This window comes from Lactuca serriola, chromosome 3 (assembly GCF_051521515.1).
Source record: "Lactuca serriola cultivar US96UC23 chromosome 3, Lser_US96UC23_V15, whole genome shotgun sequence".
Taxonomy (NCBI): Eukaryota; Viridiplantae; Streptophyta; class Magnoliopsida; order Asterales; family Asteraceae; genus Lactuca; species Lactuca serriola.
Genome location: NC_136410.1, coordinates 234,152,499 through 234,170,832, shown reverse-complemented (window position 1 = coordinate 234,170,832; position 18,334 = coordinate 234,152,499). Strand labels below are relative to the sequence as shown.

At 39.1% G+C, this 18,334-nt stretch overlaps 1 protein-coding gene across 1 annotated transcript; it reads right to left on the bottom strand.

Moving 5' to 3' along the window:
* Positions 1-4,239: 4,239 nt before the first annotated feature.
* Positions 4,240-5,856, bottom strand: LOC145096091 (uncharacterized). The gene is made up of 2 exons (XM_079033860.1): positions 5,406-5,856; positions 4,240-5,039 (listed from the first exon to the last, which is right to left on the bottom strand). Exons 1-2 carry the CDS (start codon positions 5,854-5,856, stop codon positions 4,240-4,242), a joined length of 1,251 nt encoding a protein of 416 aa, XP_078889986.1.
* Positions 5,857-18,334: the final 12,478 nt, after the last annotated feature.

Sequence of the window (18,334 nt, the reverse complement as noted above, 5' to 3'; positions counted from 1 at the left end):
CTAAGGAAATGTGTGTGATTTTGAGAAGCTTAGATAAAGGCTTATCGAAGCATATCGTATTAGAAAAAATGAACTTTGGAAGTCAATAAGTATTGTTTTTTTCTAGAAGTTTGGTTGGTTTCTAAATACTTGTCAAAGCTAGTGGAAACATAAATGTTATGCTGGAATGGATATAATCATCATGTGAGTGGGAGCATGATTATTATTTAAGTATTGCAAGTTGAAAAGTTGTTTTTGCTATAATTAAGGGAGAGAATGTTATACTTCGTTTCCAATCTAAAAGCTTAGATAGAGAAATTTTAATTGAATTTAGTCAAGGGTATATTTATTATTTGCGTTCTCAAAGTTCGATTATGACTACAACATCCCTCTTCATAGTTCAAATTTTGAGAACACGACAAATAGAAATATTTTAACGATATTATAGTAAGAAACTGGTAAAGTATCACGTTGAATTGTATCCCATACGCTTCGGGTATAGGATCGATTGCATATGCTGTAATATTCGACCGTTCTAAAATTTTCCAAATGCCTAGGGCAATTAGAGGGAAAAAGGAAATAGAATCCATTTCGACTAAAATAATTAAACAACTGCCAAGGACAATCTAAGGTTCACCAAGGATTGGTCGCTTGTGGACAGTTGGAAGTATAGTCATGGATAGACCATATTGACGTTATTATGAATAGATAAGATTCTATTTAGAATGAATTGTCATATGGCAAATATGGAAATGTTTCCATATTGGGAGTTGGATATCGAGAATCAATGTCTAGATTAGAAACTTTTATGCAAGAAGGATGTTCAAAGGAATGTACTTTGAATATGAGACTTCATGACTATGGAATAGTCTTGTAACAATCTCCAATAGAGTGCTTTGCAATTTCATTGGCAAAGTCTTGGTGAATTTGGTGCCGTGATATTACGAAAGAACCGTTACATAAAATGTTATAATCTAAAATATTCTAGTAGTGGCGAGAGTTTTGTATTCTTGCACTAATGGGTTAGGAATTGTGAAATGAGCATCATTGGAAATGTGTTCATTTGATCTATTTCACAAAGTAAAGGCCATAGGAAAACATAGTGTGCATGCTATGAGTATGGGACAATTGTTGTTATAATTCAAGTAAGAAGTTGATTACCCAAAACAACAAATAATGAGTAATCAATATGGTGATTAAATAAAAGGTGTTTTATTTATACTCAAAGGTTTGAGGCCATATAGGAATAGTATTATTCTTGTGCCTCACTTTGCATGTTTTGACTTCCCGAATAATAAGATTATTCAAACCCTCCACAGTCGCTCATACTTTGGAAGTAGGTATGAAAGAAGACTGTCATGAATCCGTCTGTAGATTGTCTAAAATGTTTAGACATAGCACAAGTTTGATGTAGAGTTCATGAGTGCTGCTATAAGATTAGAGTATTGGATTAAACCCACGCTCACTAGGATCACTTCATGGATTTTATCACGAGTGATTGGTGAGACGGTAATATCTTATATTCTTGAAACCGAGATGTATGAGTTGTATCTTGCGAGTCGGTTACACATTGATAATATGTAAACATACCAGTAACTTGGTGTTATAAAACATATTGTTGTGTGTGATTCGGTGAGTGAGTGCAAGCGAGCATTGAGTCGAATTTTATCCGTTAATTTTACCCAATATAGGATACAAGCGATATATGTGGGCCCCTCGATGATTAGTGATGGCACCGTAAGCGCTTGGCCAAGCTGGGACTAAGTTGATGTGTTCAATTGTAGTCTATTGTCAGTTGTCATAAATTGTAAATTGGGAAACAACATGTGAACAGAGAGTATGATTAAAATCCATGTCTCAGTTCATACGATATCTAGAATGGCGGAATATATGATCCCTTATCTAGAGGACATGCTTCTAATAAAATCATAGTTGACAGCGGCTTTTGAAAGCTACGATTGCTGATCAGGTTCTGAAGTCATACACAAAATAGTTATTAGACTTATCCAAGTGGGAGACTGTTGGATTAGTGTCTAAGTCCATAACTATTTTGGTATGTACTTGACCCGATTGTGAGCATGGTCCTTTTGGGTTGCCTTCACACTGGTGACTAGACAGGATAACTGTTGAGGAGAGAGGCTGGTTTATTGTTAAGAATAATAAATTGGGATATAAATATGATTTGTTAATATATTATATGAACAATATATTAATTTGGAATCATATTATTAATTAGTATTTAATCAGAAATTAATTAGGAATTAATTTCGGGATTAAAGGAATTAATTAAAAGTACATGGGCTGTTTTGTAATTATTTGATAGTTGAGACTTTGGGCTATTGGATCACCTTTATTAAGGCTTGAACGAAAATCCTAGAAGGATCTAAGGATCTAGGAGTTTTCGTCCAAGGGCTTAAGGAAAGGAGTCCATGGACTTGCTTAGGCCCTAAGCTAAGGGATTAGGGTTTCCACCTTAAAACCCTAGCTAGCCTCAAGTATAAATAGCACCCTAAGGCACTAGAATTCGACCACCCCTTGGGAAAACTCTACTAGGGTCGAATTTTGGAGCTTAGTACCTTTCCTCCTCTCTCTCATATTCATCCTCTCACTCAAAGTGTGTTTGTGAGCCATTAGAGGTACTACACTTGTGGTACTTGCCTTCAAGAGCTAGGAAACTCAAGGAATTAGTTTTTATTACTATATAACAACAAAAGGTATTTATTCTACTCTCCTATGTCAATTTCGAAAATAGTAGATGCATGCTAGGTTTCCTTTTGTGTTCATAATGTTGTATAACTAATAGTGAAAACATAGATCCGTATCTAGGGTTGCATGCACACATAGGGTTGTTTGTATTAAACCCAACAGTTTGTTCCCGGATGGATTGAGTACTTCGACATGTGCGCTTCCTTGAGAAGTAAGTTATTTACTTCACCTACTCGTGGTACCCAAACCCTTCCTTGAAAACACTTCAAGCCACGACTATCCTTTTCCAATGATTGTATTACTCCCACAACTCCTTCACTTTTCCACTTCTCTTCCTTTGAGGCTTCCTCCTGACTATTTCTCAAATCATCTAGTAAGCTGGAGATTACATCAATCTTCATCATTCGAATCTTAGGTGGCTCTCTCATTTCCTTACGACTTAGTGCATCAGCTACAACATTCGCCTTCTCTGTATGGTACAATATCTCACAATCGTAATCTTTTAATAGCTCCATCCACCGTTGTTGTCTCATGTTCAAATCTTTCTGATCAAACAAGTATTTTAGACCCTTATGATCAGTGAAGATCTGACACCTTGTCCCATACAAATAGTGTCTCCAAATCTTTAAAGCGAACACTATTGCAACCAGCTCCATATCATGTGTTGGGTATTTACGCTCGTGAACCTTCAACTGTCGTGATGCATAAGCAATCACCTTACCGTTTTGCATCAAAACACACCCCAAGCCTAACTTGGATGCATCACTATAAACAACAAAGCCTTCATTTCCTTCTGGTAATGATAATACTGGTGCACTGCTAAGCTTTTACTTTAAGACGTTAAAGGCATTATCTTGTTCTAGCTTCCATTCGAACTTTATTTTTTCCTTGTCAAGGTAGTTAACGGTGCAACTATGTGCGAGAAGTCTTGTATAAACCTTCGATAGTATCATGCCAACCCAAGAAAACTTCGAACTTCTAATGGTGTTCTTGGTGGCTCCCACTTTTCAATCACCTCAATTTTTGTTGGGTCCACCATATACCACATTCATTTGCAACATGTCCCAAAAACTGGACCTCCCGAAGCCAAGACTCGCACTTCGAAAATTTGGCAAATAGTTTTTCTTTCCTCAATAAGCTAACTGTTAGCCGTAGATGTTGCTCGTGGTCCGCTTTACCTTTATAGTATATCAAGATGTCATCGATAAATACAATTACAAACGTGTCTAGGTATGGCTTGCACACCTGGTTCATCAGATCCATGAACGCAGCTGGTGCATTGGTCAAACCAAATGGAATTACTAGAAACTCCTAATGACCATACCTAGTTCGAAAGGTTGTCCTTGACACGTCTTCTTCCCTGACTTTCAGCTGGTGATACCCCGACCGCAAATTAATCTTTGAGAGGTAACTTGCCCCCTGAAGTTGATCGAATAGATCATCAATTCTCGGTAACAGATACTAGTTCTTTATAGTCACCTTGTTTAACTCCCTGTAGTCAATGCACATTCGCATTGTCCCATCCTTCTTCTCAACGAACAATACTGTTGCACCCTACGGTGAGGTACTGGGCCGAATAAAACCCTTGTCGAGAAAATCTTGCAACTGAGCCATCAACTCCTTCATTTCGGTTGGTGGTAACCGATAGGGCGCACGAGCTATCGGTGCTACTCTTAGGGTAAGATCGATTCGAAACTCCACTTGCCTATCCGGTGGCAAGCTAGTTAGGTCATCATGAAACACATCTTGGAACTCGCATACAACTGGTATATGTGTTATTTCAGGCTTGTCTTGCTTGGCATCGAGAACATATGCCCAATAACTTTGACACCCTTTCTTTAGATAACGAGTTGCCTTAGTCACTGATATCAAAATAGAGGCCTTAACTCGCCGATCACCATAAATCTTTACCATTCCTTTTTCTGTCACCCAAACTTGAACAATCCTATTTTCACAATCTATGATCGCTTGGTTTGCCGACAACCAATCCATCCCTATAACGATATCAAAATCACCTAGGGCTATAGGTAATAATTTTAATGGTACTATACCACCTTCTATTTCGATAGAGCAATCATCATATTCCTTTCTTACTACTACCCAATGATAGTCAACAATTTCAATTTCTAAGGCATGTTCTAGAGTCTTTGCATTTTTACTCAGGTTTTTGCAAAAAGTAGTTGACACAAAAGATCTATTTGCACCAGAATCAAATAACACCCTAGCATGAATTGAGTTTACTAGGAAAGTACCTGTCACCACCTCCGGGGTCTCCTGAGCCTCCTGAGCCGTCATGCGAAAAGCTCTAGCTTTTGGTCTACCAACGTCAGCCTTTTTATCCGCCAACCGATTGTCTGTTATCATGCCTTGATTGTTGTTACCTTTACTTTGGGGACATTCCGACTTAATGTGGTTAGGGGATCCACACTCGTAACATACCCTTCCTGTCTTACATTTTGTGGCTATGTGCCCTGGCTTCCTACACTTGTAGCAAACTTTTTGATTCAAGTTACACTCCCCCTTATGATAGCGGCTACATTTTGGGCATTACTTTACTCCAGAACTTTGATCAACCTTACGTTCTTGCCCTGAAGCCTTTCCCTTCTTAGAATCATTATTCGTACCATCCCATTTTCTTTTCCCCAAAGCCCTGTCTTCACCTAGACGATTCTTCTCACGTTCGTGGCCTTCTGCAATATCTACAACTGACTAGAACGTACCTGGTTTCTGAATTTGCACAAATTCGCGGATAGCTATTCTCAATCCCCGTATATAGGGTTCCACCCTTCTTTCTTCTGTAGAAACGTAAAATTCGGCAAACCTGGCTTTCTCCGTGAACTTAGTGGTGTACTCCCTCACAGTCATGTTCCCCAATTCTAACCTCAAGAATTCTTCCTCTAATTGCTTAACCACTGTTCGCGGGCAACACTTTTCTTTAAAGGTTATTAGAAACTCATCCCATGATATCCTCTTGGCCGCCTCACACCCCCTAACTTTCTTCACTATGCCCCACCAATGTATTGCCTCACCCTTTAACATTGTCGCAGCATAAATCACCTTGTCCTCATCCGCACAATTGCTAGTATCAAATGTACCCTCAATCTCCATAATCCATGTTGATGACAAAACAGGATCAATTTCTCCGTTCAATATGGGTGGCTTACAATTCATGAACGTCTTGTAACTACAACCTCGCCGATCGTGGTTGTCATGATGCCTTGAGGGTTGTGCAATACTTGGTTCCTAATTCATAATTGGTGTATTTTACTCATAGTCTTCTTCACATCCACCCAAGTTACCCTCATACTCACCCATTATAGCTTCTCGTGCCTGAGCAACTAAATCGGGCAAAGTGGCTCGCATTGCCCGAGCAATCTCATCAGCCAACTCTTCTCTGGTGATCATGTTTGCCGTACGACCCCTTCTGCAACCTCGATCTCGACCGCGGTGGGATCCGGAGCTGCCATGGGCCAATTGTACAGGTATCGGTGCGGTAACAGCTCCACGACGTCTTCCTCTACCCCTACCTCTTCCTTGGCCCTATCCATGACTAGCATTTGGGATTAGTGGGGTTTCTGGTACATCTCCTGGTGCCCTAACATAAGCTCCAATTGGGATGCGTTCTTCCTCTGGAGTGACCCTAGTGAACCTCCCAGATCTTCGTGAAGACATATTAACTACATATTTATGTTTATAACACAATAAGTATAACAAACATAGATTTTATTCCAAATTATCAAAACTTCAAAAAGAGACATATGTCTTGTTCACATCAAGTCACTTAAGCCAACAACCAAGAGAAATAAAAAAACAAATCATTGCACTCCTTATTTCTACTTTTTAAAAACGATGTCATCATATTTCAATATTCACTTTCCCTCCTTCAAGTACTTCCTTATCTTTTTAGCTTTTCGATCTCTGGGACCACTTTGAATGACCATCACCTCGGCCTGAGGTGGGTCTCTTTCAACCACCTTATCTAGGAATCCGTAAGTTACAACCTTAGCTTGTTTTGCCCGAGCCACAAACCCTTACCACAACTTAGTGATAGTGGGTTTCCTTAGCTCCAACACCCCCTGTTCCAACCTTCGTATCTTGCACTTACTTTTCTCAGCAGCCTCAACCCGTATTTGGTTCTCCTGTATAATCCTTGAATTATGCTCATCTATGTCTTCAATCTTTCTTTTCAAATTGTGTATCTCGAACTGTGCCTGTGGCATTTCATTTTTATAAAGTCGCTCCCAATAGGTACCAGGACTAGTTGGCGTATACTCCACATAGGGCATATGGAACGTTTCGTATCTTTGTTCCACATGGTACTCCACATGATTTCGCTCGGGTTCCTCCTCCGGGTCTTCTTCGGGTTCCTCATCAGGGTCTTCCTCGGGCTCCTCCTCAGGATCTTCGTCGGGCGCCACCTCAGATTCCACATCCTCGTCTTCTTCATCTTGCTCAGAGAGGTTGAGTGGGATCGTTGGTTCCAGACTGCCTTCCGAATCAGAGAGCTTAAACTTGGCCTTCAACTTCTCGAGAGGAAGTAACCCACTAGTACCCTCAAATGACACCCCACCATCGACAACTGCCTTTCCACGATCCATAGTACCTACAAACGAGACGCATTCCAGATTAGGCGATGTACCGCTCCTCCCGTTTAAGCTTAGGCGTTCAAACAACGATTAATTTGCTTAAACAACGCTCTGATACCAACTTGTAACGCCCCAAAATTTCAAATACCAGTATTAACTTAACATGGTCTCAAAAATTCTACAATTCGAAAATTCAAATACTAATATCATTATTTATAATAACTGCGGAAGCGAACAGAAATTTAAATAACCAATTGGTGTGTTACGTCCTCCTCAAGGCTTTTCACCATCTTCACGTCTGAGCTTTATCCTTCCCATTCCCGCTGCCACTCGCTACATTATTTACTGGGTTGCGTGCATTTAAAATTTCTAATGGGTAAGCCTAGGGCATAGTGAATTCATGGTTTTCATGCAGATTGACGTCAATAAAGTAAAAACAAATGCAACAACTTGTGAAATATAATTCTTTCCACCTTTTGTGACACATTAGGGAACTACTGTCATTTCCAGGGAACAAGTCCCTCCGCCGGGCACAACAAATATGGTTACGGCTAATTAATCAGAGCGTAAACTCTCTGCCGCATACTGACACCCAGTACGACGACTGATAATAAGACCGTGTAGTTAATACACATGTTCCCTATTTATATGTCACCCACCTTTTTCACCATTTTACATGAAATAGTTTAGAAAATCCACACAATATTCATAGCAATAACAATGGTAACATGTAATTTGCAAATAATTTAGAATCAACTTATCATGCAAGCAACCACAAAATTCACACGAAACTCACCTTATTGACGTTAGGTTTTAACCAAAGCTTGTCATGCTACTCGTACCCTACATTCCAACAATAAATTTTCCTAAGATCACAATCCTAGAAAAACATCCTCTGTGCTCGTTTAGTTCTACTATTCACTTATCTCGTTCGGCCAACCAATAACTATAAAGGATTATTATTCATAAGATTGATATTAATTTTTGATCCAAATAGTATATTGCATCGTTATCGAACTAGAAAAGCCTTCTCCTATAAGTTATTATTTTATAAAACCTTAATATAAATATATAAAAAAAGTCCGTGTGTTTAAATTTATCAAACATTTGAAAACAGTTTAGGAACTTAAATATCATAAAGTTAAATTCTTGTTATGAAACCAAAAAAAAAAAACAAGTCTGACAAACTACAGGCACCTAAACAACAACATCAAATTTCAATTCAAATGAAACACATGCGGCTTTATATAGATTCATTTCAAAATAAAACATATTATAAAAATTTAAAGACTGAATATGTACTTCTCATTTTGAAGGAATATATATATATATATATATATATATATATATATATATATATATATATATATATATATATATATATATATATATATATATATATATATATATAATCTCATTTCTTATTTCTTTTTCTGCCACTTCGACTTTTCTAAAAAAAAAAAATTACCAAATAAAAATATAAAATAATCATATCTCCATTTCTTATTAGTCGTATATCCACAATTAATCATCAAAAACAAAATCAAATTAGGACAAATAAAATCTTTTATTGTATAGAATATGCTCCTTTAGAATCCTTATCAATTTTCTAGTATTAGCAGCCAAATCGAGACCCTAAGTGGAACCAAAACACATAGCATGACCATACAAACCTACTCTAGTAACTATAACAAGCGGAAACCGCAAAATCTTACCTTAATTTAAAGCACAACTCCGAAAATCCTTCAAGAACTTCCAATCCCAATTTCTCCTTCGATTCCCAGTCAATTTCCAAAATTCTTGTGGGGTTTCCACTCGATTTTATGTGGTATATATAATGCCTAGATGCTTAACTGATGAAACCCTTCCACTAGCTCGAATTTACTGCCTAATCAAAGTGACGTTTTTTTTTTCTTTTAGATATTAAGCCTCATAATCTGTTACTAATTATATCATTAACTTTGAACTAATCATTATTCTATTAATATATTCTGATCATATTTTTATTTTATTTATTTTGATATGAATTATTACATATTTGCAATCTTACTTTACTTTCCATACCATATTGGTGTGAAGAAAAAGTATAACATCAAATTTGGTGTTATATTATTCTTTTATACTAAAATGGTGCAAAAATTCTACATGCCATTTTTAGTTTTTTTTTTTTTTTAGTTTTTTAATTTTTGATTATATATTAACTTGATCTTAATCAAATAATAATAACAGTTAATCCAAATTTATGTTATATATTTAATTGATGTTAGTCGTTAATAATCTTAATGATTTGAATATTTGTAACTTTTTTTTATCAATTGTCATTTTAATAAAATACCAATCTAGTTTGAACTAAAAATATGCAAATAGTTAATTTGGTTATAAATTTGTAAAAAATATATTTTATAAAGGTTTTTCATTTTCAAAAAAGATTATATAAATGTAATGCTTTGTTTTTATTTTTCAAGATAAAAAGATATAAACATCTGTTTTTTTGAAAGAGATATATAAACATTTGTTTATAAAACTTAAAGAGAAAATGTATTACTTTTTAGCAAAAATAATCTAAATGAAAGTTGTTGTAGACGTCGATACAAGCATGTTGATATAAAGAACGTTGAAAACGTAGTTTATATAAGAAAGTTATGATTTTTAGAAGTTTCGACGAAATTAGCAAGTTCGTGGCACGTATTAAGGAAGTACGACATGAGGAATTAATGCAATGACACCACCTAACGTCGCTTGCATGTAAGAAAGATCAAATCAGACACATGGGACAACACACACCTTTATAGGCGCAACCCCCTCTTCCATTCTTGCACCATTTCCTATCAAACCTCTCTCTATCCTTCTCGAGATCTTAGTCCCTCATGATTTGACTTCTTGTTCTTGAGTGTCGTTAGCGAAGCACGAAAGCCTTGGAAATATCAGACAAGAGAAGGATTAAGCGCCAAAGTAATGCTCGCCGTTTTCCAAGTTAACGTTCAATCGGGTAAGTTATACTTTTGCTTAAGTATAACTTGATATAAAATATACACATTTTCGTTGTTATCAACCCGAGTATTAGATTAATCCTTAACCCCAATTATTATATTGATTGATCAATTTACGGGAGCGGTGTCTAGGATAGACACATTGGCTTGATTGTTGGATTTCAGAAAGGCTATATGCTGAAATGGTCCTACCTCACAACTGTCTTGATTGGCTAATCCATAATTGATACTCATGAAAGTATATATGGAATTAATGAAGGATCTTGTTATTTGCTACAAGATTTACGTAGTTATTGATCAATTATAGTATTATAGGTTAATACATGTTTAGTGTGTCTCTCGTCTGTTGGACCACTAATAGTTGTTCAAGTAACTGTTTAGGTAAGTTATTTCACTATACATGTGTTATCGTATGTATCCTTTGTATGATAGGATGCAAATGCATTGTAGTATGTTGATTAGGAAAGTTAAGCATTATAGTATTTTTCTTGTTAATTGTTTGATTGATTGTATGGTATATCGACATATTATATATATGGGGAGTTGATGGTGGATCGATACTAGAGCCGATGGATGAGGCAAAACTCTAGGCTTAGGCATATATCCTTCGAGCCGGAAATAACGATGCAATGATTACAAACATAAATGAGAGGGTGAGAGCACTAGAAAACCAGGTGGCGGAGATCACCAATGCATTAGGGAGTATTGGGAACTTTGGTGAGCAGGGAGGAGCAAAAAATGGGGGAAGGTAAAAGTGCTTGTGTAAATGGTTGATGTACAAACATGATTATAAAATGACCTATCGAGCATTGTGATAGAAGGTCATATAGGATTAACTACGGTAAGTAGATGAAAGAGTGATGAGCAGGTAGTGTCTTAGATTGCTAGGATTGGGAGAAAGTCAGGTGGCAAAATATAATGTATCTCACAAATTTTTGGGCCAACGGGCTGATGTGAAATCTTTTGTAAAACTTTTGATACCTAAAAACATGCAAATCTCTCGTACTTCGTAATGTAATTGCATTTTAAGATATAATGAAGCATATGTTGTATTAGTTGAACTTGTTGAAATATTTGTGCGAATTATGTACTTGATTTGAAATTCTTGGAAAATTTATGAATAGTTACAAACAAAACAAGTCATTTAACATTGTACATTAATGACTAACAAAGCACCACGGAATTATATTCTTCTGCTAACTATAATAGGATAGCTAACATGTCGCCCAAAATAAGAAGAACCATATTATATCTCGATGGGATACTAACTACAGAACCAACACGTGGATGACCCAAGAGAGGCCAATCAAGGCCAATGATAACCCCAAAAACTTAAACACCAAATCAAAATCCACCACAACCACCGCCTTGATATAGCCTGCCTACGAGCATGGTTAAACTGGAAAAAATTATATCAAATTGTCTCACGGTTGCACTAGCCCAATATAAAGCAGTATGTAATGCTACCTCCAGCGAAAGAAACGATGGGAATGGTAATGGGTGTGACAATAGCTCTCGTGGAGATGTAGGAAGACCCCAAAGAGCTTGCAATTACAAAGATTTCAGGAAATGCAAACCTAAAAGCTTCTGTAGGAGTGAAGACATTATAGGTTTGACAAGGTGGCGCAAAAAGATGGAGTCAGTGTTTCAGATCAATTTTTGTCTTGATAACATCAAGGTCTGATTTAATTTTTTGCATGTTGATGGACGCAACTCTAACTTGGTGGAATGATCAAGTGAAAACACTAAGCATCATCCTTGACAACTCTTTGACTTAGGAAGATCTGAAGGTGATGTTAGTCGATGATTACTGTCCTTGGGATGAAGTTCAGATCTTAGAGCACGAACTATGGAACTTGAAGATGAAAGGTTCAGACATCAAGGCTTACAATACTAGGTCCAATGACCTTTCCCTTTTGTTCCCGATACTTGTAAACCCGGAGCACAAAAAGATAGAGTGTTACATTTGAGGGCTGGTGCCACAAATCAAGGGAATTGTTATATCATCACGGCCCACAACCTATGAGAGTGTAAGGAACATCGCTAAACGATTGAACAAAAACGAAGTCAGTCAAGGAACTATGGAGACAAAGGTTGAAACCACCAAGTTTAAGTCAAACAAGTGAAAGTTTAATGGAGGGAACTCACACCAACAATAGAAACAACAGGTTGGGTGGGTTTATGCAATAACAACACCAACGACAACTCCAACTCCAATACCAACTCAGCAGAAGAACTATAATAGGAAACAATCATTGTGCAATTATTACAATCGACATCACAACGGTGTATGTTTCCACTATATGAATTGCAACAAAAGGGGCATGTTACCTAATTCTGTAAAATCTTGACATCTTCTAGAGGAAACCAAGGAACTGGTACATGATCAGGAAGCGGGTGAGGAAGGTCTTTCTTTAAGTGTAGGGAAAGGGGGCATTTTAAGCATGACTGCCCGAGATTGAAGAATGGAGGTGGAAATACTCATGGGATAGCGTTTCTGATTGGGAGTAAGGATCTTATCCAAGATCATTCGGTGGGTACTGGTACGTTCTTTTTCAATAACTTGTATGTTATAATACTTTTGACTCTGATGTTGATAGAAGATTCATAACTCCAACATTTAAACAACTTTTAAATAACGAGTCTTGTAAGTTAGATGTACAATACGAAGTACAACTAGCCAATGACCAGATAGAAAGCACCACCAAAATCTTAAAGAATTGCCTTCTAACCCTTAACAATCACACTTTGCACATAAATCTCATGCCTATTCCTATCGGGATGTTTGACATTATCATAGGTATGCATTGGTTGTCGCATCACCATGTTGAGATCTTGTGTTATGAAAAAGTTATACGACTAACCCTAACCAATGGTGAAACTTTGATTATTTATGGTGACAATTAAAATATTTACACATGAAATACTATGCTTTCTTGGCTCACATTGTAGATAAGAAGAGCAAAGTGAGAAATTAAAGACATAACACAGGTATGTGACTACCCCGACATATTCCTCGAAGATCTACCTGGGATACCACCAAGCTAACATGTCAAGTTTCGCATTGACCTAATACCAACGGTAGCACTAATGGATAAATAACCTTATAGATTGGCTCTATGAGAGATGCAAGAACTTTCAATCCAACTATAGGAACTTCTTGACAAGGGCTTCATTAGACCAAGCCTGTCACCTTGGGGAGCACCAATATATATTTGTCAAGAAGAATGATGTATCTTTCAGTATGAGTATTTATTACAAGGTGTTGAACAAGCTAACAATCAAGAACCGTTATCCACTCCATACAATCGATGACCCATTTTACCAACTGCAAGGGTCCATCTACTATTCAAAGACAAATTTAAGATATGGGCACCACCATTTCAGAGTACTGTAACATCCATAAAATTTAAGCCAATTTAAAACATTTTAATCCATTCAAAAACCATTAAGTTAATACAAATTGTTTTCACAACAGTTTTAAACATCAGATTATCCCCAGAACCAAATCACAAAATCATGAAATATGAGGAGCGGTACGATCACGCCTTTGCCTTGCCACGATCACCTGATGTACCTGAAACAATAAATTAAAACCGTAAGCTCGAAATCTTAGTGAGTTCCCCTAAAATACCCATACACACATAACCATACACATACAACAATAAACAACATACAATGGGTCTGGTCAACCATCAGGTTGGAATACCCCTGGCCCTCAACCGTCGGGTTGGAATACCACCACACCACGAGTCCAATCATCCTACCAGGATGGCATACTCTCGGCCCACAACCATCGGGTTGGAATGCCCATACTCCTACACATACAACAACCACTACTATGGGTCCAATCATCCCTCAGGATGGAATACCCCAGGCCTTCAACCATCGGGTTGGAATGCCAACCTACTATGAGTCCAATCATCCTAACGGGATGGAATACTCATGGCCCACAACCATCGGGTTGGAATTCCAACATACTATGAGTCCAATCAACCTACCTGGATGGAATACTCTTGGCCCACAACCATCGGGTTGGAATGCCAACATACTATGAGTCCAATCATCCTACCTAGATGGAATACTCCTGGCCCATAACCATCGGGTTGGAATGCCCACATACTAAAAAACATGTGCACTTACCAGATAATCACATAATAGTTCACATAAACTACGTACTAGGGCCCGATCATCCTACCAGGATGGAATACCCTCTACAACTGCTCAAACATGTGCACATATCACATGTAATCTCCTACCAGCATACTGACAATCCGACCAACTACAGGTCACTAAGCATAGCCACATCCAGTCTACCAGGATGTCGATCTAACCAACCATACTAGCATATAATCATCCATTCTAGCAGAATACCAAACTAACTTATCACAGCAACAATTACTCAAATAACAATTCAAAGGGCCGACCGTAGTGCCTTAGACCCTTTTTATAGTGAGGATAACTCACCTTGCAACTACCGAAATCCTACAAATCTCTGATTGTTGACTCACCGGAAATCCCAACTATCACATGATAATCACCAAGTTAGAATCCAACATGACTTTCTAGGCCAAGTGCCCACACCACTCATTAAATCCATTTTCCTTTTATTGGGCCAAGTCCCAAAACCAAGTCCTTATGCAAAGCCTAATATTGGCCCAATTTACTAAATTGGACCCATCTTTCTAATCGGGCCTAGATCCAAGGTCCATAATAATTATTGGGCCCAAGTTACTCCATCTATACTGTTCAGTCATGGCCCAAGCCCAACTAGCCCATAAACAGCCCAATACTTCAAGGCCCAAATTCGAAAACCCAACAGAGGGCGTACGCTGGGCGTACTCCTTTGGTACATGGGGCGTACGTCGGCTCATTGACTGGAAAGCAGGTCGCTGACCCACTACGCTGGGCATTCTATAATTTACGCTGGGCGTACGTGCGTCTATACTGAAATTCGTCCATGTCCTTAACGGCTTAAGCACTTAAGCCCATATGGCAGATCTAGTGACAAAAAGGGCCTAGGACTCATAAAGTCTCAAACTTTATCCTGTTTGACGTCCATAAAGCTCTTAACTCAAGGTCTTAATCCATTAAGACCTTCCTACTTCATACATAGGACAAGCAAAGCCATTGGGACCTCATTTTTCTCACTTAAGACCTCTCCTATGGTCTGAAAGGAAAACTTATTTGAACCAAAACACATCATGCGTCATATTGGGGGTTTTTGGGACAAGAATGGTGTCAAAATTTCACAACACTTATATCTACACAAAATAGATGTCAAGCAAGAAGATTTATACCTTTAGGAGCTCTTGAACCACCAAAAAACTTCAGATCTGCATGTTGGCCTTTTTCCTTCACTCACTAGATGCAACACCTTCTTCTCAAAACACTCCAAATTCACTTCAATAGCTCACATACTCAAGAAGTTGGCTAGGGTTTGGGCAAAACGACTCTAAACAGTGGAGGCTAAGGTAAGGGAGGGTTATGAGCTCTTAAAGTTGTTTAAATAGCCTTCACACTCAAAGAATTAGGGTTTCTGGATGTTAGGCGTAGTGGCGTGCGATGGGCGTACATCCTGTATGCCAGGCGTATACTATGAGGCTCCGTGTTCACTTTCCTTCATAGGCTGGGTGTAACGCAGCTTACGGTGGGCGTACCCAGCCAAACACGTGCATGCATACTTAGCATGCATGGGACATCTTTGCCAAACTTTTCCCTTAGGGACCATTGATGCCAATAACTTCAAATTACAATATCTCCTTTATCCTAAGTCCGTTCCCGACGAACTTTATATCCACGTAAAGGTGGCGAGAAGCCCTACGCTTCTAGCAACACACCCCGGTCCGAAACCTTCTCGAATGAAACCTATTGCCTATAAAAGACCGAAACGCCCTTACTCTTGATCTCGGGAATCCATAAATAAATACTTTTAGAACGGGACGTTACAACTCTCCCCCACCTAAATTTGATTTCGCCCTCGAAATCGCCATTTGCCAATTTTGGCTATCCAAAATCCCGAAAGGCACATTCACGTCCCTAAAGTGTGACGTTCTTCAAAGGAGGATAACCCCACTGGAAATCAAACTCGAAGAGATACTTACTCATTATCATGCAGTATCAAATACCAACATCCCAAGAATGCCCTTTACTTGGAAAGTTAGATTGGATCTGTCGCCCTAACAGGCCGCCCAAACTAACCATCACCTGAACTCTTCCCATTGCTATCAAAAGGACTACTCAACCCTGGGAACCCGAGCTTCCGACCCGAAAACAGAACCACGAGTCATATTCTGCTGCCGACAACACTTGCTCTCTTTCAACTCATACCCAAACGTACATACAACAATACCCTCATAGAAACCAACACTCACGCCTAGCCCAATCAGCCTCGGGCTGGAATACCAGGCATGCCTATGACGGGTCCGCTTATCCCTAGGATGGAATACCCTCGTATCCCTACACATGTTTGGCTCAATCAACCCTCGGGTTGGAATACCAAACACATCAGGTCCAATCAATCATAGGGTTCTGTCATCCTCATGATGGAATACCCTAGATTGACATACCACTATACACATACCCCAGGGTCATACCCCTGCTGGAAAATCCAAGGATCTCTCCTCGCATCCCTTTTAAACTCCTTGGATTAAACATAACTGAGTGCAACTCACCCAAACCTCAACAATACGTCTATCCCAACCATGCTACCGAAGGGAAACATACCAATCACGATCTCTACGCCCACGAACTAACAACATCAATTGTTGCCATGACGTCAACACCCCTCTCTACACTGTCCACTGATAGATCACGATGCCATTCCATAACTCATACACTCATCGCCTGAACACCCTACTGATAAACATATACAAGGTCCTCATTACATTTCCTTTACATATTCACCTCTTGGAGACAAACCCCTCAATTGCTATCAGCATAGCAGTATCCTCACTGCTTGTTCAAAGATCCACAATACATACATGGTCCTTACCATAACTGGACCGTCTCATTGCACCATTCCAGTAACCGATGTCCAAACTGCGTCAGGAAACAACTTTCAAAACAACGCCTCTTTTGATAATTTCCAATTCTCCACCACTTAGAGCACTAACTACTGTCTACCGTCGGTGAAGCTGGTACGCGACTCAATCGCCCCAATCCGAGAAAATGAACTTCAAGGAATCTGAGTTCCTGCTGATGATCCCGGATCCCTGAATCATGACCTCTTATTCTCTTGAATGCATCACCAGATACTACCCCTCTATAATCTCTCAATAATAAGTTCTCACAGGCATCTACTATACTCTAATAACTCATGCAGGAATCTCATAATAATATGAACAAGATATCGCAGAAAAGAAATGCCGGCTGTCACCTCTGGCGTTGTCCCGGTGTCCTCGGTCACAAGCTGATAAGCACCCCCTGGAGCCTTTAGAGGCTCTGCTCGACCCAAACCCCCGTCAACAAGTCTCAAAGTGGCTGGTTCTGGGGCCTGCATTGGCCTGGTAGCCAGTAGAGGACATAGGCCTTCATATGGCCCATCGGATCACAATGATAACAAAGTCGAACTCCGGCAGCTGGAGCCTGCTGCTTGCAATCCCTGGCTATGTGGCCCTCCTTGCCAAACTTATGGCACCCAGAAGAATAACGACAACTTCCCTCATGCACCTTGCCGCACTTTCCATAAGTGCGACTCCTATGACCTCCCTGTCGATAATCAACGACCCTCAACCGTTTTGGCGCAGGCTACGACTGCACCGGGGCCTGCCTCTGCTCTCTCAACTAGAGCTCGATCTCTAACTTGCGCCACCTGGCGGCCTCTTGCAACTCTAACAAAGTATCACATCTCTGTGTAGACACCAACTGTCGAATATCTGTCTTGAGCATACTCAGATACCGGGTCATCTGAGCCTTCTCCGAAGCAAACTCGGGGCAAAACATCGCCCTTTCCGTAAACATCCTGGTGATCTCCATCACCGACTCAGAATCCTGCTTCAACTCCAGAAACTCCTGAGCCAATCTCTCCCGCTCAACCCGCGGAACATAACGAGTACTGAACATGTCTCGGAA